General features: G+C 42.3%; 1 protein-coding gene and 1 pseudogene across 5 annotated transcripts; one reads left to right on the top strand and one right to left on the bottom strand.

Annotated features, from left to right (window-relative positions):
- Positions 1-1,772: 1,772 nt before the first annotated feature.
- Znf184 (zinc finger protein 184) lies at positions 1,773-18,934 on the top strand. Of its 5 annotated transcripts, XM_037205907.1 has the most exons (7): positions 1,847-1,945; positions 2,325-2,529; positions 3,734-3,801; positions 7,213-7,339; positions 7,845-7,940; positions 10,722-10,884; positions 16,556-16,641. In XM_037205907.1, the coding sequence occupies exons 2-6, from the start codon at positions 2,523-2,525 to the stop codon at positions 10,790-10,792; spliced, it is 369 nt and encodes a 122-aa protein (XP_037061802.1). In that variant the 5' UTR covers positions 1,847-1,945; positions 2,325-2,522; the 3' UTR covers positions 10,793-10,884; positions 16,556-16,641. The 5 variants fall into 5 exon arrangements, with proteins under 5 accessions (XP_037061801.1, XP_037061802.1, XP_028735551.1 ...); XM_037205906.1 differs by lacking the exons at positions 1,847-1,945; positions 10,722-10,884 and adding an exon at positions 1,773-1,840 and having other exon boundaries at positions 16,556-18,934; XM_028879718.2 differs by lacking the exon at positions 10,722-10,884 and having other exon boundaries at positions 16,556-18,934.
- Positions 13,613-16,540, bottom strand: LOC114701565 (annotated as a pseudogene).
- Positions 18,935-24,246: the final 5,312 nt, after the last annotated feature.

Genomic DNA, 24,246 nt, shown 5'->3' with positions numbered 1-24,246 from the left:
AGTTTAAGGTGACAAGAGAGGAAAAGTCCAACAACCAAAAACTTAAAGACTATGAGCAGCCAGGGGTTTTATATCTTTCTTACATTACACTAGAGAAACAATGAAAACATAAAGTTTTTAGTGAAAATTCGTGACCCACAAATTTCATGTTACCCAAGTTGTCTCCCATATTTAAAGCCTCAGAAATAAAAACATTTATTCCTGAAAAGGTAAACTCCTTCTAATTTCTTCACTTGCCCACCAACTATTCATAATCCAGCAGTCCTTTTTTTTTGTCCATGCGACCTCAAGCAAGTTAATCTATTTGTTATTTAATTTCCATTGATGTGAAGTAGGAAAAATTAGAGAAAAGTATATCCACTTAATTGCTTCAAGAATTAACTTACAGATGCAAGGCACTTGGGACCTTGCTTGGCACACAGGAAGTGTTGACAGCTGGTTTTAATCTGATCCCTGATTCCTGACTAGTATGAACACGTTGACTTTCTGTCTTTTGTCCTTCGTGTCTATTCCTTTCTTTTATTCAATTTCATTTTTCTTTGAAATCATAGAGACACTTCTAAAGAGTATCTTACACTGTTCCTCACCAGCAGTTCAATTTTCTCAAATATGCCCCCAATAGTTGCCACATTTTAAAATATGCCTTTTGGGGGCTGGAGAGATGGTTCAGAAGTTTCTAGTAAGCATGTCCAGTGTTAGGGTTCTGGAGAAGTTCTACAAAAGACCACCAACCACATATGCAATCAGCGAGAACGTTCCTTATTACAGCATGCTGGGGCGGACCATCCTACAAAAAGGCAAAATGGCAATGACCCCCAGAGAAGCGCTTAACCTCCTTTTAAGCACAGTTAAGGGGAGTTCCTAGGGCAGTTGGGTCATTTTAGATATGATTGGCTTAGGCAAGTGGCAATCATATTACTATGTTCTGATTGGCCAGGGCTAGTTAGGGCTGGTCAGGGCTACAGTTTTCCATTTGGGGGCAAGTCTGAACTAATTCTAGGGTTTGTCTTTATTTGGTTATTTGCTGACTGTGGTACAGGCCTGGCCTGGCCTGGCACGTGTAGTATCAGGCGTCCTTGTCCTTGTTGTTGGGGGTGTTAGAGATTGGTTGTCCTTTGTGGCTCTTTCAGAAACTGCTTGTTCAGTCTTGGGAAACTGAAACTGAGGCCTGATCTCTGAGAGAAGACAAAACAGAGAGCATTAAAATACTGTACCACCACCTCCTTACGTTTTCCTTAGCATTTTAAAAAAAAATGTGGGACGTTTTTCGAAGACATAAAAACAATTCAATGTGTAATGACAGATATTTTCAAAATGACAAAAATCATAAAAAGAATAATGCAGGTCAGGTAATAAAAGCAGGGCTGAATGGTGAAGTGTATGCTTGTGTTTTGAAATTCTCAGTGTGGGAGGTCCTGACCCTTGGGAGGTGGAAAAAGTGGATCAGGAATTCAAGGCCAGCTACATCTATATAGCAAGTTCGAGGCCAGCCTGAGGAGCATGATACCCTTGCCCCAAGATCTCCGAACCAAAACTCTGCAGGTGTGTGTATCTGTCTTTGTTCCAAAGACTAGTATATGACTACCTCTGCTCACAATCCAAGCAATCAGACACAAATAGTAGGTAGGCGCAACCTCCCGACCCATCAAGTGGGACTGAAACATTTGTGGAAGCCTGGGAAGAGGAATTCAGAAACGCCGCGTGTTGCATTCTGGGAAATGTGGTCCTTCGTGCTCCCCGGTATGTGGCGCGCGCGTGTGTGTTGGAGGGAGGAGGCAAGAAAGGGGAGCGTCTGCCCGACCGGAAGTGACCGCTACACCGACTGTGGGCGTGGAAAGAGGTGGGTATCTGGCCAGTTCCCCCGCGTAGGCTCCTACCCTTAGGTTGGTTGACCATCCCACGCGATCCAGGATCCTAACGAGTGCGTCACTAGACAGGAGTCCAGGTATCACCATGGCAACCGCCAGGCCCCTGGGAGCGTGACGTCACCTTGCAGGCCGGCACAAGGCGGCCTGCGCGGGAGGAAGCCGGGGAGCTAGGGAAGGGGGCGCGCCTCCCGTCGGTGATGGCGGGGCCGCCGGTTCCCCAAGGCTTTGTTCCTTTGTTCTGGGCCGGGCCAGCTGAGCTGCGAGGCAGCCTGCCCTCTGGTGTGCCCCGCAACAGGTGTGTCTGGCCGCGGGCCGGGGAAGTAGCAGGTCGCGGACCCGGCGGAGAGCGCCGAGTCTGTCTGTAGAGTTCTGCCTGGCAGAGCGGCGCCCTCCCTTGCCGCTGTGTGTTTCGGGGTAGTAATCCAGTCCTCTCCTGTGCTCTCCGCTCTTGGGCAGGAGCTCCTGGCCACTAGGCATGAGTCTGAGGTGCCCTGGAAGACGTGTGCTGCAGACTGCATCCTGGGCCCTGTAAGCCAGCCTCGGAGGGTATCAGGCACCCACCCGGGAAGGGGAGCGGGACGTTCAAGCACCAGACTGCAGCCGCCTGGGTATCCACGTGTCCGAGTTCTAGCGGAACACAGTAGAGCTCCTGGGATGGCAGGTAATGGGGACTACCAGGGCAGAGCCGGCTGGTGGGGGCCGAACTGAGAGGTGGGAGGAGGAAGCAATGTGGCTGGGGGTAAAAGAAACCTAATTACATCATCCAGAGAGACGGGAAGAATTAATTCTGTCTCCTGGACGTGAGAATTTGAAAAGGAGACCTTCAAATTCTCAGAAACCTCAGAATATCTGATCCTCTTGATATTTTTCTTTATTTCATTTTAGAATAATAAATTGTTATAGTCAGAAAAAAAAAGCAGTGTTCTATCTCTTCAGTGCAAAGATAAGTTTTGAAATATTTTGCAGATAGCAATTTTTCAAGCTTGTGCCGGTGCGAGTGTGGCCTTAAACTCGCCATTTTGGGTGCAAACAACATAGTTGTTTTTTAGTTCCTTTTTACCAAAAGTGCCTGTTCTTGTGATCTTAAAAGCACTAGAGACTGTCCGTTCTTTCACAATGCTACTTTGACCTGTGAATTCAGCTGTTAGAACTCCTAAGTTCTCGTTCGAGTAGCCTGGCCCCATTTCTTTCGATAGGTCCACGTAAGAACTCGAGACTTCTGAGAAGTCTTTTTCCTAGTTAGCACGTTTCTTACATTGTAGTGCCTAAAAATAAATATAGTTCCTTAAATGTTATTTTAAAAACACCTGAGGGTATAATATGTTACTATTTTTTCCCTCAAAATATTTTGTTAAAATGTTTTTAGATTGATTTTATTTTATGTGTAGGAATGCTTACCTGCATGTCTTTGCTTTCATTCGGTCTGCATGGTTGCACGGGTGTGCACATTGTGTGTGCCACTAAACTCCCAGAGTTCCACAAGTTTTTGCGTCCTTGGTGCTGGGATTAGAGGCATGCACCTTAGCCCCTGCTGTTTACTGGCATTTTATGTATAGCAGAGAAAAGACAGCAGGGATGTCTTGCCTCACTTAATGAGAACCTCAGATTTAGCTGTGTGAGTAGTTAAGTGTCAAGAGACAAAGCTCAATCTTAAAGCAGTGTTTTGTTGTGTTTTTTCCCCCTGAGCCTACTCAGGACAGTACAGTACAGAGGCCTCAGCTGTACTGTATCTTTTTGGGGGGCTGAGGGATTCAGACGTAAAGGAAGGAGAGACATAGTTGTTATTTCCAGGAAGAAAACTGAGTTTTTCTGGATTGCTGGGAGCAATGGACTAGTCAGATTTACCATGGCCTCTCCCTCCTTAGGCCTGTCCTTTGCCAACTCCACCAGTCTCCACGAGGGACATCCTCTACTCCCATCAACTAGTTTTCGGGTAAGTTGAGATTTTCTTAAGTGCCTTGTTGTTGTAGAATATTATTTTAAGGTGTGTTACTTTTGTTTATGTTGCATTTGTTTAACTCTGTGAAGCTGTGTTACTTTGCCTGTCTAGAACACCTGATGGTCTAATATAGGCAAATAGTGAGTCAGGAGAGAGAAATAGGCAGGGCTGGTAGGCAAAGAGGATAACTAGGAGAAATCTGGGAAAAGAGAAGCAGTAGCCAGAGAAGGAGGAGGACTCAGGGGCCAGCTGCACAGCAAGTCAAGGAGTAAGAGTAAGATTTACAGAAGTAAGAGAATGGGAAAAGCCCAGAGGCAAAGGGAAGATGAGATAATTTAAGTTAAGAAAAGCTGGCAAGAAACAAGCCAAGCTAAGGTCAGGCATTCATAATTAAGAATAAGCCTCCATGTGTGATTCATTTGGGAATTGGGTAGAGGGCCCCCCAAAAGAGCCAAAAAACAACAATACCATGTCACTTCTCAGAATAATGTGTCTTTTATTGTGAGGTCTGTTTACCCCCAAATCATCATTGGCAAGTCTTTCTGGGCTCTCATCTGGCCTGTGATCTCATCTGGATCCTGCTCTGCCTCTCCAGTTTCAAGGATGCATGCACCATTTACCTCTTACCTAGTATCTTGTAACACTACTGGGCTGGGGGGAAAAGTAGCACAACATTTAATTCACTTGAATAGAGTAAAATGGCCAATAAAAATCAAAACATGCAGACTTATGGAAGGTGAAATGAATGTTGTAGATCTGAGGGGATGTGTGGTTTGCAAGGGACAGAGAGTTACATGGACGATGTGGAATTGTACTTTCTGAAGGACAAGTGACATTTGAATATTGGAGTGAGAAACTGAGTACAGGTATGGAGAGGGTTATGAACAGAGGTGTGCAGGTAAGCACTGCTAACAGCCACAGATTCAGAAAGATTTGGAGGAGCTGGCTTATTTTGGAAAATTGAATTCAGTCAGAATATGAAAGATCTTGAATATCTAATGAGACATGTGAGGCTTTATTCTTAAGGTCATCTTTGAGCCATATTAAATTTTAACGTAGGAAAAAATGACCTGATAAAGTTGTTGGGAAAATGTATCTTCTTGAGAACTTAGACAAAAGAAAGAATGAATGAGCCTTTAATCCCAATACTCTGGAGGCAGAGCCAAGCGGATCTTTGTGAGTTCGAGGCCAGCCTGGTCTACACAGTAAGATCCAGGACAGGCACAAAGTTACACAGAGAAACCCTGTCTTGAAAAAAAAAAAAACAAAACAAACAAAAAAGAATGAAAGAGAAAGAATTTTTCCACAGGCCTTAATGAACCTCAGAGTCTTCCTTCGTCAGGTTTCCTATGCTCACTCAGGCCACACATCCTACCTAGTTCTGCCCAATTTCAACTTAAGGACTTTTAGCATCACTTTTTTTATTGAGGAATATTGTGACAATAAACTGTATGCATTTAAAGTATATTGTCATTCTTCTGTATTCTAGAGGAATTGGTTCCAGGACCCCTAACAGATCCCAAAGCATGTAGACCCTCAAGTCCCTCACTCAGACGGCATAATATTTGCATATAACCTGTCCACATCCTCCTGTGTACATTAGTCATCCTAGATACTTATGTAATAAACTGTAAATACTGTGAAAATGCAGTATATGCAGTAGTTTTACTGTATTTAGGGAGTAGTGACAAGAATATGCGTGTTCTTTGAATATATTTAATCTACAGTTGGTTGAATCTACAGATGCAGAGGCCAACTATAGTTGGATAAGTTTTAGCATACATGGAAGTTCGTAAAACCATCATCATGTTCTAAGTAGTTAGTGAACATATCCATAGTCAGAAGACATACTTTGTGTGACTTGAATCCTTTTAAATTTAGTGATTTGTTTGACTTTTCTTTTGCTTAGAACATGAGCCATCTTATGAATGATCACAGAGTACTGTAAAGGAAGGTAAAGTTGCTCATATTGGGTGAAGTGTTCAATACATATGTTAGTTTCCTGTTGTTACTATAATTAATTATAGAAGCTTAGTCTGCTCAAAACCATAGAAGCAAAAAATCCAAAATGAAGCTGGGATTAGTGGCACAGGCCTTTAATCTCCCAGCACTTGGGAGACAGAAGCCAGCTAGGATTATATAGCAGGGCCATCTCTCAAACCAGCGACTCCACAATATAGTCTTTAAGCCAACAGAAATATTTGAGTATATTTTAAAGATGTAAAGATCTCACTTAAAATTTTTTTTTTGCCAAGTTAATTGTAATGGTATGATGTAGTGATTAATCGGTTGTATCTTAATTAATTTGAACAATATTTAATCCTATACAGCTCTTAAACACATAGGCCTATTTTGAGCTGTTGTTTTCTTACTGGACTTTATTCTATAACATGACACTGTTTCAGTTGCTTTATACTTTGGTGTCCTTTGCAATGTAACAGGGCAGCTGGGTGTGGTAGCACATGCATTTAGTCTCAGCACTGCGGAGGCAGAGGCAGGCTGGTCTCTGAGCTTGAGGCCAGTCTGGCCTACAAAACGAGTTCCAGGACAGCCAAGGTTGTCACACAGAGAAACTCTGTCTCAACAACCCCCAACAACAACAAAGTATAATAGGACAAGTCTCCTCATTTGTCCCATGTTGCCATAAAGTTGTTAGATATTCCTGCACATCATGGATAGTAAAAATGTTATTGATGATAGCAGTTATTAGTATTTGCTGTTTTAGAACTCAGAGGTGAGGAAGAACAAGGACAGTATTGGCCAGTAATGCCTGAGCACTTACTTGGATACCTAAATTAAGCACTTCACAGGGAAAAAAGGTTTGCTTTTGGTTTTTGGTGCTGAGGATTGAACTTAAGGCCTTGGCCATGCTCTGCCAGTGAGCTACATTACCATCCTCCACACAGAACATTTATTTTATTCTTAATAACAATCCTATGGGTAACGTACTATGTAAATGGATTTTTCTTTGGGCCGCCAGCTCACAAATAATGACATGGAGACTTATTAATTATGAAGACTTGGCCTAGCTTTGGCTTGTCCCATAGCTCTTATAACTTAAATTAACCCATTTGTGTTTATCTATTGTTCTGTCATGTGGCTCATCACCTCATCTCTCCATCCTGCCCATGCTGCTTCCTCCGTATCTGGCTGGCGATTCTGCCTGGAAGTCCTGCCTATGCCTCCTGCCTAGCTATCTGCCATTCAGCTTCTTATTACTCCAATCACAGCAATTAATTTTCACACAGTGTGTAAATATCACACAGCAAACTATTTTAAATTTTTCCAAAAATGGACATCCTAGTGACATGCTAATATCACTAGTTTATCACCTGTCTTGCTTCTCCGGATATATTAATTTTACAAATTTCCTAAGGCTAAGCAATAGAATACTTGATGTTTTAGGAATCAGTGACTTTTAAGGATGTGGTCGTGAACTTCACCCAGGAAGAATGGAAACACCTGGATCCTACACAGAGAGATTTGTTCAGAGATGTGACGTTGGAAAATTATACACACCTGGTCTCTATAGGTGAGGGTGATGCCCCGAAGTTAAGATGAGGATGTGGGGTGAGGGTGTATGCCTGGTCTCTGTAGGTAAGGGTGACCCTAAATTTATATGGCGTGGGAGGCAAATGCACACCTCATCTCTGTAGGTAAGGGTAGCCCGAAGTTTTGATGGAGTGTGGGGAGGAGGGTACATACCTGGTCTCTGTAGGTGAGGGTGACCCCAAATTTAGATGAGATGTGGGAAGCCCATTATCTCTTGTGCTTAGATGTGATTGACATCTAAGTTTAGAAACCAACAATTTTAAATTTTGGGAGTTTCTCCTCATTATTAAGTGGAACAGCAGACTAATCTTTCTCTCTTGAGATCAGCCTCTCAGTTGCCCCATTGTTTATGACAATTGACATGCTATTCATCCCACCATATTTTTCCCATGTGGAATATCTTAGAAACAGAGTGGTGAGATTACATTCTGATCCAGTGCTTTTTCCTTATTGCAGACAGATTCCTTTTTTTCCCCTCTGAGCAGGACTCCAGGTTTCCAAACCTGATGTGATTTCCCAGCTAGAACAAGGGACAGAGCCATGGACTGAGGAGTCGTGCATTCCTGTAGCTTCCATGGAAGGTAAGTAGTGTGTGACAGCAGAGGATGGCTCTCTGCAGGTGCCAGCCGGGGAGAAGTGACTGTGTAGATGCGCACCCAGAGCATCACCTGTGGGGAGATGAGATTCTGTTTCACATTCCCTTTAGAGGAGGCATCATCCTTCCTGGTTGTTGTAAAGCAGACTCTCAAACAGAGCTCTGCACTCCCTCTTCCCACTTTCTTTTGATCCAGGATCGGCCCCCTCACTTTCTGTTTTCAGTTTCAAATGGAAACACATGATATCCCCAGATGCTTTCACTCAGCACTGGCCATCATCCAGGCTCTTCTTTGTCCCCAACCAAACTAAAAGAAAAGTGAGTTCCACACCTGCAGCCTTTTTTTTTTAAAGCACATACTCCCTTCTTACTCTAAAGTATATATTCTGTCACTTTATCATTCTGTCCTTGAGATTCTGAATAATTATGAATAATAATCTTGTAAGTCATCAGTCTCCAAACCGCACAAGGAATTTCTCAAGGTCCTGACTCTGGAATAACCAAGTCTCTCTGTTTATTGCTGTACTCTTCACAATAGCCTATATGTCCATGGACCCAGGAATAGATGAAGAAAATGTGATACATCTACACAATGGAATCTTATTCAGCCATAGAGAAAAATGAAATCATAGCCAGGAAGTAGTGGTAGCCTTTAATCCCAGCACTCAGGAGGCAGAGGTAGGCAGATCTCTGTGAGTTCAAGGCTAGCCTGGTCTAGAGCAAGTTCTAGGACAGCCAAAGCTTTTACACAGAGAAACCCTGTCTAGAAAAATTAAAAAGAAAAAAAAATGAAATTGACATTTGCAGCACCATTATGTTCTTTGTATCTTAAGTTTTTTCAGGACTCTCATGATAAGGGGATGTTGAGCTTTGTTGAATGCCTTTTCTGCATTTATTGAAGTGACCATGTGATTTTTGTTCTTAGTCTATTTACGTCGTATTTTATTCACGGATATGTATGTATTGAATCAGCCTTGCATCCCTAGGGTAAAAACTGTGGTTGTTATATATGATCTTAATGTGTTCTTGAATTTGGCTACCAGGTATTTTGGTGCAAGTTTTTGTTCCTGTATTAGTCTACACTTTGTTATTGTTTTGTCTTTATCTGGTTGTGATATCAGAGTAATACTAGCTTTGTAAAATGAGTTTGGTGGTATTTCCCTCCTTTTCTTTTTTTGTGAAACAGTTTAAGAAGTATAGGTATTAGCTCTTCCTTCAAAGTTTGGAAGAATTCAGCAATAAACTCATTTGGCCCTGGACTTCTCTTTGTGGGGAGACTTTTAATTACTGTTTCAATATTGTTACTGTTATGGGTCTGCAAACATTGCTTACATCTTGGTTTAATCTTGCTAACTCACGTGTATTTAGGAATCTGTCCTTTTGCCAAGATTTTCTAGCTCTTTTGAATATATTTTCAATGTATTCCCTAATTATCATCTGGATTTCATTGGTGTCTTTTGTAAACAGTTCCTTTTGAATCTCTAATTTTGCAAAGGTGCATCTTCTGTTCCTTTTGTTGGTTTGGCCTAAGATTGTCAATCTATTTATCTCTTCAAGGAACTAACTATTTGACTTTATGCATTGTCCTTTTAAGTCCCTGTTTCATTATTTTCAGCCCTATTCATTATTTCTAGTCATGTGCTTTTGGGTTTGGCTTAGGTCCAGTTTGCTCCTTATTCCTGTGATAAACATGATGACCAAAAACAACTTGGGACGGAAAAAGTTTTTTTGGCTTAAACTTCCTGGTCACGGTCCATTATTGAGAAGCCAAGGCCAGGACTAAAAACAGTATAGGAACCTGGAGACAGAAACTGAAGCAGAGACCATAGAGGAACACTGCTTACTGTCTTGCTCTCCAAAGCTATAGCTCACTCTGCTTGCTTGTTACTACAACCTAGGACCATCTGCCCAAAGGTGGCACCATCCACAGTGGGCTGGGCCCTCCCAGTTAATGTTAACCAAGAAAATGCCCCCACAGACCTGCCTACAGGCCAATCTGATTCAGGCAGTTCCTCAGATGAAGTTTCACTTCCCAGATTATTCTAGCTTATATCAAGTTGACAAAAAACTGCCACAGCTTGTTGATTTTTTGTTTCTTTGTTTATTTTTTAATTTAATCTTATTATTTTTTTTAGAACCTTGAAGTTGGGAGCAGGAGAGATGGCTAAGGGGTTAAGAGAGCTTGACACTCCTCCAGTCTACCCAAGTTTAGTTCCTAATAGCTTCGTAGGGTAGCTCACAACCACCTTGACTCCAGATCCAAGGAATTTGATATCTCTGTCCTCTTTGGGCACAGGCATCCATGTACATATGTTCACACACATAATTTTTAAAATTAATGTCTCTGTGTGTTTAACACTGAGATATATCATTAGATTGCTGTTTGTCTTATTTTTTTCTTTTTTAATTATGTGTAGTGAATGTCAGCATGTGAGTATGCACATGTGATACCCACACCTCTGGTTTTTTTTTTTTAAAAGGGGGCAATGGTTAATGTATGCACATACAGCTATAAACTTAACAATTACCTTAGCTCTATCCAAGAGGTTCTGGTAAATTGTGCTATCATTTTCTTTTGAGTCTAGGAAGTTCTTTATTTCCTCCCTGATTTCTTCAATGACCCCACTGTTCATTCACAAGTATCTTGTTTAGTCTCCAAGAATTTGTATTGTTTCTGTGGCTTCTCTTGTTGATGGTTTCCAATTTTATTCCATTATGACCTGATGAGATACAATGAATTAATTTTGATCCTTTTGTATTTATTAAGGCTTGCTTGTGGTCTCTAAGATGATTTCAAGGGCTGCTGAGAAGAATGTGCGTTCTGTATCTGATTGGTAGAATGTTGTGCAGATATCTAATTCCAACTGATACATGGTATAATTTAGCTCTGAAGTTTCTTTGGTGATTTTTAATTTGGAAGACATCTAAAGGTGAGTATGGATTATTGAAGTGTTTTAGTATTTCTATATGAAGACCTTTCTGGCGTTTCATGCCTTTCAGTATTTGTTACATTAAATTGGGAACCCAAACATTTGCTATATCTCCTTAATAAGTTGTCCCCTTTGTTAATATGCTGTAGCTAGAGTTTTCCTGCCTTGCCCACAGTCAGGACAAATCTTTGTCACCCGCCAGTCCCACAGCCGCTCAGACCCAACCAAGTAAACACAGAGACTTATATTGCTACAAACTGTATGGCCGTGGCAGGCTTCTTGCTAACTGTTCTTATAGCTTAAATTAATCCATTTCCATAAATCTATACCTTGCCACATGGCTGGTGGCTTACCAGCGTCTTCACATGCTGCTGGTCATGGCGGCAGCTGGCAGTGTCTTTGCCTCAGCCTTCTGCTTCCCAGAATTCTCCTCTCTCCTTGTCCCACCTACTTCCTGCCTGGCCACTGGCCAATCAGTGTTTTATTTATTGACCAATCAGAACAATTTGACATACAGACCATCCCACAGCAATATGCAGTGGCCTTCTTTATCTGTTCTGACTAGTTTCAGTTTGGGATCTACTTTGTCCAATATCAGAATAGTTATGCTAGCTTAATGTAAGTTTGCATTTGCTTAGCCAGTGGTGGTGGTGGTGGTGGTGGTGGTGGTGGTGGTGGTGGTGGTGGTGGTGCACGCCTTTAATCCCAGCACTGGGGCAGAGGCAGGTGGATCTCTGAGTTTAAGGCCAACCTGATTTACAGAGCAAGTTAAAAGTTTGCATTTGTCTGGTAGGTTGATTTCCATTCTTTGGAATCTGTTTATGAGTGCCTTTGAAGGGAAAGTATGTTTCTAATAGACAACAAATAGTTGGATCTTGTTTTGTAATCCAGTCAATTGTGTTTTTATATTGGTGAGTTGAGGTCATTTGCATCTGAAGTTATTATTGAAGAGTTTGCAGTGTCCTATGGTTTTGTTGGTTGTTTGGGTTGACTAGATTATTGTCATAGTTCTTTTCTTTGTTCCTTACCAGTGGTAGGAGTTTTCTGGTTTACTGTGTGACATGCTAGATTTGTTCCTGGCTCCCATTTATGCGTCTATTCTTGTCATGAAAAAAATGTATTCTCTCATGTACTCTTCTTGGGCTGTTTCCCCTTTTCTTGCATATTGTATCCCTTGAAGTGTGCTCTGCAGTGTCATAAGTGCCTTAGGTTGCACTTTGTCTTAGTCAGGGTTCCATTGCTGTGAAGAGGCACCATGACCATGGCAGCTCTTATAAAGGAAAACATTTAATTGGGGAGGTTTACGGTTTCAGAGGTCTAGTCCATTATTATCCTGGCAGAACATGGTGGTGTGCAGGCAGATATGGTGCTGGTGAAAGAGCTGAGAGTCCTAGTCTTGATCCTCAGGCAACAGGAAGTAAACTGAACTAGGCGTAGTTTGAGCATAGGAGACCTCAAAGCCCACCTCCACAGTGACACATTTCCTCCAACAAAGTCACACCTGCTAATAGTGCCCACCCCCTATGAGCTGATGGGGGCCAATTACATTCAAACTACCACATGCTTGTCTTGAAATGTTTGAAAAGATAACTTTTCTGAGGATAACAATTTTTTTTATTTTTAATTTTATTATTTTGTGTGTATGGTTGTTTGCCTCCATGTATACACATATATCTGTCACCACATTCATGCACTGCCCCTGGAATTCATATGAAAGCATTGAATCTTTGGAACTGGAGTTTAAGACAGTTGTGAGCCTCCATGTGGGTGGGTTCTGGGACTCAAACCCATCACTCTGGAAGAACAGCCAGTGTTTGTAACTATTGAGCTATCTCCAACCTCAACAATCTCTTTTTTTTATGTGTATGATTGTTTTGCCAGCATGTATGTATGTGCATCATTTATGTGTCTGGTTCCCCCACGGCCTGAAGCTCAGAAGAGAGTGTCAAAACCTTGGAACTGGAGTTACTGATGGTTGTGAGCCACCATGTGGCTGTTAAGAACTGAACCTGGGTCCTTTGCAAGAGCAACAAGTTTTTTTAACCACTGACTCACCTCTCCAGCCCCAGGGTAACAATCTTAGTGTTTAATTTACCTTCAGGGTTTGAAATATCAACTTACTTTTCTGGCTTTTTGGGCTGTCAATGAGAGATCTGATGTTATTCTGATATTTCTCTGATGTATGTGGGTTGGTATTTTCCCCACATAATACAGTTTTAATCTTTATTTATTTATTTTGTAATTTTGATATCTTGACTGTCTCATGTTGTTCATGTCTATTTAGTTCTATATGCTTGTTGTGTATGGATGTCCTTTTTTCTCCCCCTTATAGGTTTGGATAATTTTAGGCTATAATTTCATTAAATTGTGCCCTTAGAATTTATCTCAGTTCCTTTTCCAGATTCTTAGATTTTGTCTATGGAACTTATCCCAGAGTTCTTGGCAGATTTGTCTATGCTCATTAATTTTCCTTTTTATCTTTGTCTGAATGTATTATTGTCTCAACCTTGATCTTCATCTCTGAAATTTATTACTCCGCTTGGTATTACCTATTAATAATACTTTCTACTTTAGTTTTTAGAAATACTATTTATTCATTTGTGTGGTGTGTGTGTGTGTGTGTGTGTGTGTGTGTGTGTGTGTGTGTGACTGTTTTGCCTACATGTATGTTTCTTTACCACATGCAGGCCTGATGCCCACAGAGGTCAGAAGAGGGTGTTAGATCCCCTGGAACAGGTGTTTCAGGCAATTGTGAGCCACTCTGTGGGTGTTGGAACCAAACCCAGGTCCACTGCGAGAACAGTATGTGGTCTTAGCTGAGCTGCTTCTCCAGCCCCCAGTTGCCTCCTCCTTGAGGATGTCTTGGAGACCTGTAATCCTGATGTGTGTTTTATCTCACTGGTCTGCTTGTTTTTTTGCAGCTTGGTTATCAATGTCCTTAATTACTTCTCCACATACTGGGTATAGGAATATGTTGGTCAGTGCCCATAGATTTTTGTATGTAGAAAAGTATAGATTGCTTTTGTGAGAGGTGTGGTAGTAATCAGATGCTCTTCTAGAACTTTCTCTAATCCTTCATTCTTTTCCTAGATAATTCTCTTGATCATTGAATAGAGTATGTGACATTGTGTGGACATTGGTTGTAGTCGATGTCACTGCCTTCATATGTTTTATATTTGTGATTGGTTATCAATTACTTTTCTCTTTCTTAACAGCACAAGACTCTGTGTTCTTTTTCTTAACAGCACAAGACTCTATGCTTCACCCTACAGTACATCCAGAAGATATTCTTTATTGCATTTGTTTTATTTGTGTGTTGGCCAGGAGTGCATGTGTTTGTGTGGAGGTCAGAGGACAACTTGCAGTAGTCCGTTCTCTCATTCTGTGTGGGTCATGGGGATTGCACTCTTTGTCAGGCCCAGCAGCAGCAGGCCCCTTCACTGACGAAGCCATTCCAGCAGCCCCAGAAGATATTCTTTGTGATTATTTGCTATACAAACCTATTTCCCTGGGTCTCATTCCTCTTGGTGAACACATACATCTGAAACACATTGCTAAAGCTGTGCTGCAGTGACTGTGATTGCTGAAGTTCTGCCAGTGTGAAGCTGCCTACACTGCTGCCCACTACCCATTATCTATGGACATGGGGAGGAGAGAGTGGGCAGCATGAGGTCTGCCATTCTGTTCATGCTTGTGGTGGTTGTGCTGGACTTACAATATACTGTCTCTTCTTACCGTCATCCTGTTACCAGTGGAACTGGAGAATGTTTTCTTTTATTTTATCACCCTTGAGGGTCTTCCTCACCGGTCCTGTTCTCATATATATTCCTGTGGCTTCAAGTGTTTTCTTTCCTCTTAAGCTGAAATTTTGTATCTTACACGTAAACATCCTACCTATTATAATGCTGCTTCTGGCATCTTCCACTCCTATACCCATATAATCCTCCATTTCTTTTTGCCAAATTCCAAAATGGTAGACTTGAATTTGTTACCTTTCCTACCATAAATTATTTCCTCTCCTATTTACAACTCTTAATTTTTAGCAAAGATGGAATTCTTACTTCTGATTTCCAGGCTAATAGTCATAAATCTTAGTTAAGTCTCTCCTGTTTGCTTGGAGTTTACATCAGCATTCTTAAAATTTTGCTTTGTTGCTCATTAACGAGGAATTTCAATTCATACTGCGTCTTTCAGAATCAGTCCTTTTCTTTGTACCCTTAGTGGTCTCTGGTTGCCTTTTTTCCCCCTAAGTTCATGGAATGGTTTATTTGCCTACATTACCTGGCAGTCCGCTTCTTGTGAGCAGACGCGTTCATTGTACTCATTCTTGGACGAAGCTTGTGTCCACAGGAAGGAACACTGACCAGGGCAGCCCTAAGCTCAAGAACCTGAGCAGAAATTCAGCTCATTCCATTTGAGATTCTGTTCTCCTTTGTCACGGCAGGTGTTTCAGTGATGGGGACGGTGCCAGCAGCCTAGCTGCGATCCTGCAAGGTGAAGTGCTAGCCTTTCTCTAAGAACGTGGGCTGCCACAAGCATAGGCTGAGCTTCAGGTCCTCTCTAGGCATGGCAGGTTCCTTCTCTGGAGGCAAGATAACATGATAGGCCATGCCCCAAGTCAGGGAGAACATGACAGGCATAAAATGAGACACAAAGGGTTTGTGGTGGCTACCCTCACCCTTACTGAGGATGTAAACGTGGACCTCCACCCTTTGGTGGCTTTGGGTAGAAGAGCCTGGCTGAACTATGACCAAACCATGCTCAGATCCTCCTGCCTCTACCTTAGACCAGAGCACCCATGTTGTCCCCTGCCTCAGTCCTCTCCAAGCTCTTGTGGAATGTCTCAATACCCATCATCACAGTGCGAATGTCCTTTTTATATCCCAGCAACTCACACACATCTCTGTTCTTCAAAATACCATGCTCTAATGTACCTGTCACCACTGTATCCAAGCCAGGAATAGAGTAGACTAACTCTGTGGGTAGCAGAAATTGTTTTTCCACATCCCAGGTATGCACCAGGCTGTAAGCATCCATAGCATCCAGCAACTTTTACACTGACTTCACAACTAGCTCAGAATCACATTCCGCAAGGGCACAGAGAGCACAGAGCCTGTAATGACTGGAGTCCCTGCTCCTTCATAGCCAAAGTAGGTGAACAGCTTCTGGATCTCCAGCTGTGTTATCTCCCACCATCTCTGAGTTCTGCATAGTGTCTGCCTTGTTCATATACACCACAGCATGCTTGGCCCCAATCTGTTCAGCTGTTGTGCTCTTGCATCTGGGGTATGGGACCATCATCTGCTGTCACCACCAGAGTCATATGCTTTAAGTGGTCTCCATGCTTGGGGAAGTCTCTGTGGGCATAGTAGCAGGTAGGAGTGCTGTCCTCCACATGGGCTGCACTGATAATGACGCCTGAAACTCCTCTGAGACATTGTCTGTGTCCTCATCTTCTTCAACTTAGCTCTGCCTCCTTCAGCTAGAATGTTTGTCATGATTGTGGTCAGGGTAGTCTTCCCTGGGATTCCATGTGGCCAGTGCTACTCACATTCACATGGGGTTTGTCATGCACGAATATTTGAGAACCCTGAAAGGATTAGATAATCTCCAACAAGGGCAGTTTCCTTTTGCTCTGTCCAGAAAATACTGGCATTTTATTTTCTTTCAGACTGGAAGATAAGACCTGAGAAAAGTGTTTCACTCCTAGAACTTGACATCTCTGAAGAACATCTGTCTTCAGAAGCAGTAGTAAACAACTGCAAAAGGGATGATTCTTACAGCTCCAATGTCTTAGAAACATGGAAATCTGATGGGAGTTTAGAGAACCTTCGGGCAAACCAACAAACTCTGCCAAGGAAAATAAAAGTAACTGAGAAAACAGCACTCACTTGTGAGAACAGTCTCGGTGTGAGTTCAAGCCTTGTAACACAAACAGAAGTAGTTCTAGAACAAACTTCAATCAAAACAAGAGCCAAGCAGAATTCACACCCCGTCAAAAAAGAGAAGCTGTGTAAGTGCAATGAATGTGGAAAAGCTTTTACTTACTGTTCTGCTCTCATTCGTCATCAAAGAACACATACTGGAGAAAAACCCTATAAATGTAATGAATGTAACAAAGCTTTCAGTCGAAGTGAAAACCTTATAAATCATCAGAGAATTCATACAGGAGATAAACCATACAAATGTGACCAGTGTGGAAAGGGTTTCATTGAGGGTCCATCTCTCACTCAACATCAAAGAATTCATACTGGAGAAAAGCCCTATAAATGTGATGAATGTGGGAAAGCCTTTAGTCAGAGGACCCATCTTGTTCAGCATCAGAGAATTCACACTGGTGAAAAACCATATACTTGTAATGAGTGTGGAAAATCCTTTAGCCAGAGAGGTCACTTTATGGAACACCAGAAAATTCATACAGGAGAAAAACCTTTCAAATGTGAAGAATGTGAAAAAACCTTCACCAGGAGTACACACCTTACTCAACATCAAAAAATTCATACTGGAGAGAAAACCTATAAGTGTAATGAGTGTGGGAAGGCCTTCAATGGGCCTTCAACATTTATCCGTCACCATATGATTCATACAGGAGAAAAGCCTTATGAATGCAATGAATGTGGAAAAGCCTTCAGTCAGCACTCAAATCTGACTCAACATCAAAAAACACACACTGGTGAAAAACCCTATGATTGTGCAGAATGTGGAAAATCCTTTAGTTACTGGTCATCCCTTGCTCAACATCTGAAAATTCATACAGGAGAAAAGCCCTACAAATGTGGTGATTGTGGAAAGGCCTTCATTTACTGCTCATCTCTTACTCAGCATCGGAGAATTCACACTCGAGAAAAACCCTTTGAGTGCAGTGAGTGTGGAAAGGCTTTCAGTTATCTGTCAAACCTTAATCAGCATCAGAAAACTCACACCCAGGAGAAAGCCTATGAATGTAAGGAATGTGGGAAAGCCTTTATTCGGAGTTCATCTCTTGCTAAGCATGAAAGAATTCATACTGGAGAGAAGCCTTATCAATGTCATGAATGTGGGAAAACCTTCAGCTATGGCTCATCACTTATTCAGCATAAGAAAATCCATACTGGTGAAAGACCTTATAAGTGTAATGAATGTGGGAGAGCCTTTAGCCAGAAAATACACCTTACACAACACAAAAGAATTCATACAGGAGCAAAGCCGTATGCATGTCCCAAGTGTGGTAAGACCTTTCGACACTGTTCATCTCTTGCACAACATCAAAAAACTCACACAGAAGAAAAACCCTACCAGTGTAACAAATGTGAAAAGTCCTTTAGTCAGAACTCCCATCTGACTCAGCACCAGCGAATTCACACGGGAGAGAAGCCCTGTCAGTACAGGGAATGTGACAGATCCTTTACCCAGAGCACGCACCCAAGTGAACATCAGAGTACTCACACTGGAGAGAAACGTTACAACTGTAATGAATGCCCAAAGACTTTTAGCCAGGACACATACCTTACTCAGCATCAGAAGATCCACTCAGGAGAGAAGCTTTTTGGGTGTGATGACTGTGGGAAAGCCTTCAGGTATCGCTCTGCTCTCACCAAACACCAGAGGCTGCACCCTGGCATAGCTGCTCTAGGAACGTCATAAATATAGCTGCTGTATTCTTTGTTTTTTTAGTGATGAACCAGAGCGGGGTGAGGAACTCCTTGAGGTATTTTAAATTTTTCCTATCTCATGATGAGATAATCCATTGGGCTGAACTAGTCCAAATACGTTATTAGCATTGTGACAAGCTACTTTAAGTTTCTTTTGTGAATGAGGTGAAACAAAAGATTGAAAGGTAGCTTGTAATTTTATACCCAGTTTTGTATATTTACAATATATTCTTAAATAGTTGCACTATTAATCCACATTTTGTCTTGGATCTACAATGTGTGTGGGTTTTTGCATGTTTTGCTAGGAGAAATTTGTATTTCGGTACTAAGAATTTGTTTTGCTCCTGTTCTAATGCACTTACGTTATTCAGGTAACTGGTCCTTAAATAAAAATAATTATAAAATACAGTCAAACTCAATTGCCTGTGACTATTAAAATTTGCCAGTAGGTTCACTGGTATGTACCTGTATTTCCAGCTTCTTAGGCTGAAATGGGAGGTTCACGGGCCCTGGAGTCTAAAGTAGACTGGACAGTACAATGAATTCTCATCTCAAAAACCAATATTTCCTCTTTTAGCTTTAAAATAATTTGTTCTAGGAGTTACAGCTAGAGAGGTCTACTTCTACAATATGTGGTACACCTGGTTGCCCATGGTGTCTTGGTTGGGGCTGCAATAACAAATAGTTATGGTTTAAATAAGAGAATTTTATTTCTCACAGTTCTGAAGGTTAGAGTCTGGAAAGGTTCCACTGTCTGGTATGGTCTGCTATGTCCTTATGTGCTTACATGGCAGAAAACAGAAAAAAGATTTTTATAAAATCCTGTTCTTGAGTGTTCTATGATTGAACCTTCCAGACACTCATTCGTTATAACACCATATTGGGGAGTAAGTTTTCAGCTTATGAATTGGAGATGATTTAGTCCTAACAACTGAGAACAAGATTTAGTGCCAAGGCTGCCCTTAAGACTCATGTCAGTTGACCCAGGGTATGAAACCAAGGCTTCAGAAAATCTGCCAGCCCTAGTCCTCACTTTTTGAGACATAATCCCTGTTGTGTAGCTGTGGCTGTCCTAGAACTTATAGTGTAGACCAGGCTGGCCTTGAACTCACAGACATCTGCCTGTCTTTGCCTCTTTTGAATGCTGGGATTAACAGCATGTGCCACCATGTATGGCTATTCAACTTCTAATTTGTGCCCTGGAAAGAACAATTGACCTAAACTCCTTTAGTTAGTTGCTCTTCTCTTTCTCGCTCTTTTTTTGGAGGGGGGCAGGTTTTCAAGACACGGGTTCTCTGTGTAACATCCCTGGCTGTCCTGGAACTCACTCTATAGACTTGGTTGTCCTTGAACTCACAGAGATCCACCTACTCTGCCTCCCGAGGGCTGGAGTTAAAGGCGTGCGCCACCACAGCCAGCCAGTTGTTCTTCCCTTTGGCTGTTCACAGCTTAGTTTATTCAGCCCACATGATGTAGCTTTTGAGTGTCATCCGGTTTATATAGATTTTTCTCAAGCTCTGGGAGGCAGGTTGACTTGCTTCTTCTCCAAAGTACAAAAACTAAGCTACAGTGTGAAGTTATTCATTTTCACTTGGTTTCCTTGTATCAGAATCAGATAACAATGTTTTATACATCCTAGAGCATGATCTACATTAGCCGTGCTTTCAGTTTTGAATGGGTAAATTCACGAAGTACATAGCAAGCAAAAGGTGTGCAAGGGGCCACAACAGTCCTCTGTATGGTTCCAAATTTAGTCTGTCTGTCACCAAAGTGAAGTTTTTTTTTAAAGATTTATTTTTACTTATATGTATATGTGTGCATCTGTGTGAGTGAATGGCGTATGCGTGTGGGTGACCTAGAAGGTAAGAAAAGGGCCTGGGACAGGCAGCTGTGAGCTGCCCACAGTGAATGCTGAGTGCTGAATTCCTGCCCTCTTTAGGAGCAGTGAGCACTCCTAGCCACTGAGCCATATCCAGCCCTGGACTACACTTTAGATGATTGGGTAAGGACATCCTCTGCTGTGACCATCCACCAACCAGTCTGAGTTATTTTATGAGCCCAGCTCAGGTTTTCAATTGGAAATCATGGGTAGCTATTAGAAATCAAGATTGTTAGCTGGGGTGGTGGTTACACATCCTTAGTCCCAGCACTCGGGAGGCAGAGGCAGGTGGATAACTGAGTTGGAGGCCAGTATGGTGTACAGATTGTTTTCTTATGGAAATTCTGGCTTTGCTACAAAGCCTACTATAAATGAACATGGATACCTGCTGGAGTAGATGAATAGTACCACACATAGTTCCTATTCTGTCCTCTAGTCTGTTAGTGCTGGAAGATGTTGGCAGTCAATAATTATTTAAGAAATATGGCAGAACAAGTTAATGTTGAGGGAAGGTTCATTAACTTTCCCCTTTGTAAACTATAATTAGGGTCTGCTTAGTGGTTATGAATATTTGTTTCTGCTCCGCCAGTTCCCAAATACCCAGCAGCCGCTTCCCAAGTAATTGACTCAGAGGCTTAATATTACTTATAAATGCTCAGCTGGTAGCTCAGGCTTATTGCTGCCTAGCTCTTATACTTAAATTAACCCATAATTCTTTTCATGTTTAGCCATGTGGCTTGGTACCTTTTCTCAGTACAGCATTCTCATCTGCGTCTGGCTGGTGACTCCCCATCTGCCCTTCCTCTTTCCATCATTCTCAGTTTGGTTTTCCCACCTAACTTCCTGCCCAGCTACCAGCTTGTCAGCTTTTTATTAAACCAATTCGAGTGACAGATCTTTACAGTATACAGGATTATTCCATAGCAGGTGTGGCTTGTGTTTACTGAAAAGTTGTCGCTCTCAAATGTTCCCACAGAGATGTGAGGAGCAGGAAACAGCAAAAGCCGTCTTATGACTTTGCTGATATAAATAAAGCTCATATAGGAACCAAGCCAGGGACAGTCACTGAGGAAAGAAAGGACATTTCAGAAGTGGGACCAGCAGTGCTTGAGAGCCATCTGTGTGGTAAGGACATGAGTTGCTGCAGATTCCTCTGGGATAATGGTATGTGTGGTTTGCTCCTCGCCCCCTGGGCATTCGGGCAGGCAGGTTCCTGCTATGCCAGACTTCACCAGATGCTTGAGCGTTTATCATTGCTGACTACGCCCCTAAATTTGGATAGCACTTCTCAGTTGGGATGGTTAATATTTACTGCCACCTTGTTTGGATTTAAAGCCACCAGGAACCAAACCTCTAGGTGCTGCCTGTGAAGGTTTCCAGAGAGGATTAACTGAGGAAGAAAGACCCGCGCTATGTGTGGCAACATCCCACAGGCTCGGGTCTGGTGCACAGTATGAGCAGAGCGTGGTGGTTTGAATGACAGTGGCTCCCAGAGGCTCTTAGGGAGAGTAGGTGTGGCTGTGTTGAAGGAACTGTGTCACTGGGGGTGGGCTTTGGGGCTTGAGAAGCCCAAGCCAGGCCCAATGTCTCTCTCTTCCTGCTCCCTATGGATTCAGATGGAGAACTCTCAGTTCCTCCCCCAGCACCATGCCTGCTTCCTGTCCTCCTTATAATGGACCAAACCTCTGAACTGTGAGTCAGCCCCAGCTAGGTGCTTTCCTTTATAAGAGTTGCCATGGTCATGGTGTCTCTTCACAGCAATGGAAGTGACCTAGGTAGAGCAGCCAGCATTCCTGTTTCCTGACCTCAGACAATGCTGCCTGATGCCTTACCTCAGCTGACACTGCCATGCCTTCATTGCTGTGTGGGGCCTGCACCAACCCTTCCCAGGCTGTTCCAGTCAAGTACTTTGTCACAATAAGAAAAGTAGCTAATGCACCAGTCACTGTGACTAGTAACATACAGTCTAGTGTAAGCGATATTGCGTTAGAACCCCTGATAGACAGACAGAGAGAAGGGCCATGACTAGATAATAAAAATGGTAAACTTCCAAAGTGGTTGGCTTCTTCCTCACCCTCTGGACCTAAGACAAAAGCCTGGCAGTTTAAAAGAGACTTTGAGGATTTTTCCCCCCAGCCAATAGGGCCCCTCTGCCTGTGTCCTGGACAAGTTTAAGGTCAGACCAGGATGAGTTTAGCCCAAACTTGTGGACCAATCAGCCTCCCTGTGTTTATTCAAATTGACCAACCCTAAATTGGGGTTAGGAAGACCATCTAAAAGACCCTTAACATGCCCAGCCCTCAAGGAGAGACCAGAATTCCAGTTCCTGTATCATGTCACCCCTTGGCTTTGCAGAGGGTCTTTGTTCATGCTTACTGCATGTGTTTCTCCAACCCTAATAAGCCTTTCTTTACCAGCAGATTATGTCTGCTGTGTCTGGGATCTACCCCTCTGCTGCCTGTTGGGCTACAGATTTTTTTCCCCTGCCTTTTAATTCTTTAACTGGCTGAGAAGAGGAACCTGATCAAGCTCCATAGTTGGTAACTGTATCACTGCAGTCAGTAGAAAAGGCTGGATTAAAGATGAGTTCCCTTTTAAGCATGTTGGTTGTGGTGCCAACAGAATATTTCACTGGATCAGGACCCCTAGTAAGGAACATTAACTGAATGAGAAAGGTCTATGTGGAGATGTGGGACTACACAGAGGCAAGGGTTTAAGTCTCAGCAGGAGAGGCTAGAGAGCTGGAGGAGAGGTGTTGGAGACAGAGAAGAGTCAAAGAAGAGGTAAGTCAGAAAATAGGCTACAGCTGTGAGTTGAGCAAAGAAATTCCAAGGAAGGTCTAGAATGTATTCAGCCTGCACTGACTGGACATTTGCTCCACGAAGGATAGATATAATCTGCCAATAGAGTTCTTGTAGGTGGAGTCTTTCATCCAGACCATGATCAGCTCTGTTTCACCAGCTACTTCCCAAATAACCACTCAGAGACTTATTAATTATAAATGCTCGGCCAATAGCTCAGGTTTATTACTAACTAGCTCATACAACTTAAATTAACCCATTTCTATTAATCTATGTGCTGCCTCAAGGCTTGTATCTTTTATCTCTCCTGCATGTCCTGTTTCCTTTCTGTCTGGCTGGAGACTCCTCTGACTCTGTGCTTCTTCTTCCCAGGATTTTCTCTGCCCTGAAAATCCTGCCTAGCCATTGGCCAATCACCTTTTTATTAACAATGAGAGCAATACAATACAGCGTATAAAGATGTATAAAGATTGTTCCACAACAAGTTCTCAGAACATTAAAGTTTTTAAATAGGTATAGTCACATGGTTGAAAATCACAAAAGTGCATGTTTTTTCCTAGAGATCTGTAGTATACAATTATGAAGAAGAATTAAGACTGGTGTGGAAAGAGGTCCAGAATCTAGTGAGTGAAAAAGTTACTAATACAGCCAGACAGACAGACAGAGAGGAAGGAGGAGGAGAGAGGCCACCAGCCATGGTGGCCTACTCCTGTGATATCAGTACTTGGAGTGGGGCTTGGGCTGAGGTAGGAAGACTGCTGTTAGCCAGCCTGAGTTACATAGCGAGACCCTGTTTAAGAAAATGAAAGGTGTAACAGCATGTGTGTGTGTGTGTGTGTGTGTGTGTGTGTGTGTGTGTGTGTGTGTGTATGAAACTCTGGAAAAATTCATACCAAAGATGGTTATTACTGGGACTTCTAGACAGATGGAACACATGTATGGGAGCAACAATTCTTTCACTATATTTTAGGTGTGCCTTTGGTGACCCCTATGCTGTCAGGGTTGGAATTTTTCCCCCTGATTGTATTACTTACTTTTTTTTAAGTGATAA

Source organism: Peromyscus leucopus, chromosome 5 (assembly GCF_004664715.2).
Source record: "Peromyscus leucopus breed LL Stock chromosome 5, UCI_PerLeu_2.1, whole genome shotgun sequence".
In the NCBI taxonomy this organism is placed as follows: domain Eukaryota; kingdom Metazoa; phylum Chordata; class Mammalia; order Rodentia; family Cricetidae; genus Peromyscus; species Peromyscus leucopus.
The sequence above is the reverse complement of the archived record's forward strand: the minus strand, read 5'-3'. Positions and strand labels throughout refer to the sequence as shown.

What these genes read in the sequence shown, in the direction of transcription:
- Znf184 (XM_037205906.1), top strand. An exon ending in TCCCATCAACTAGTTTTCGG is followed by an intron (nt 3,802 to 7,212) that starts GTAAGTTGAGAT and finishes TTGATGTTTTAG; the next exon opens with GAATCAGTGACTTTTAAGGA. An exon ending in TCCTGTAGCTTCCATGGAAG is followed by an intron (nt 7,941 to 16,555) that starts GTAAGTAGTGTG and finishes ATTTTCTTTCAG; the next exon opens with ACTGGAAGATAAGACCTGAG.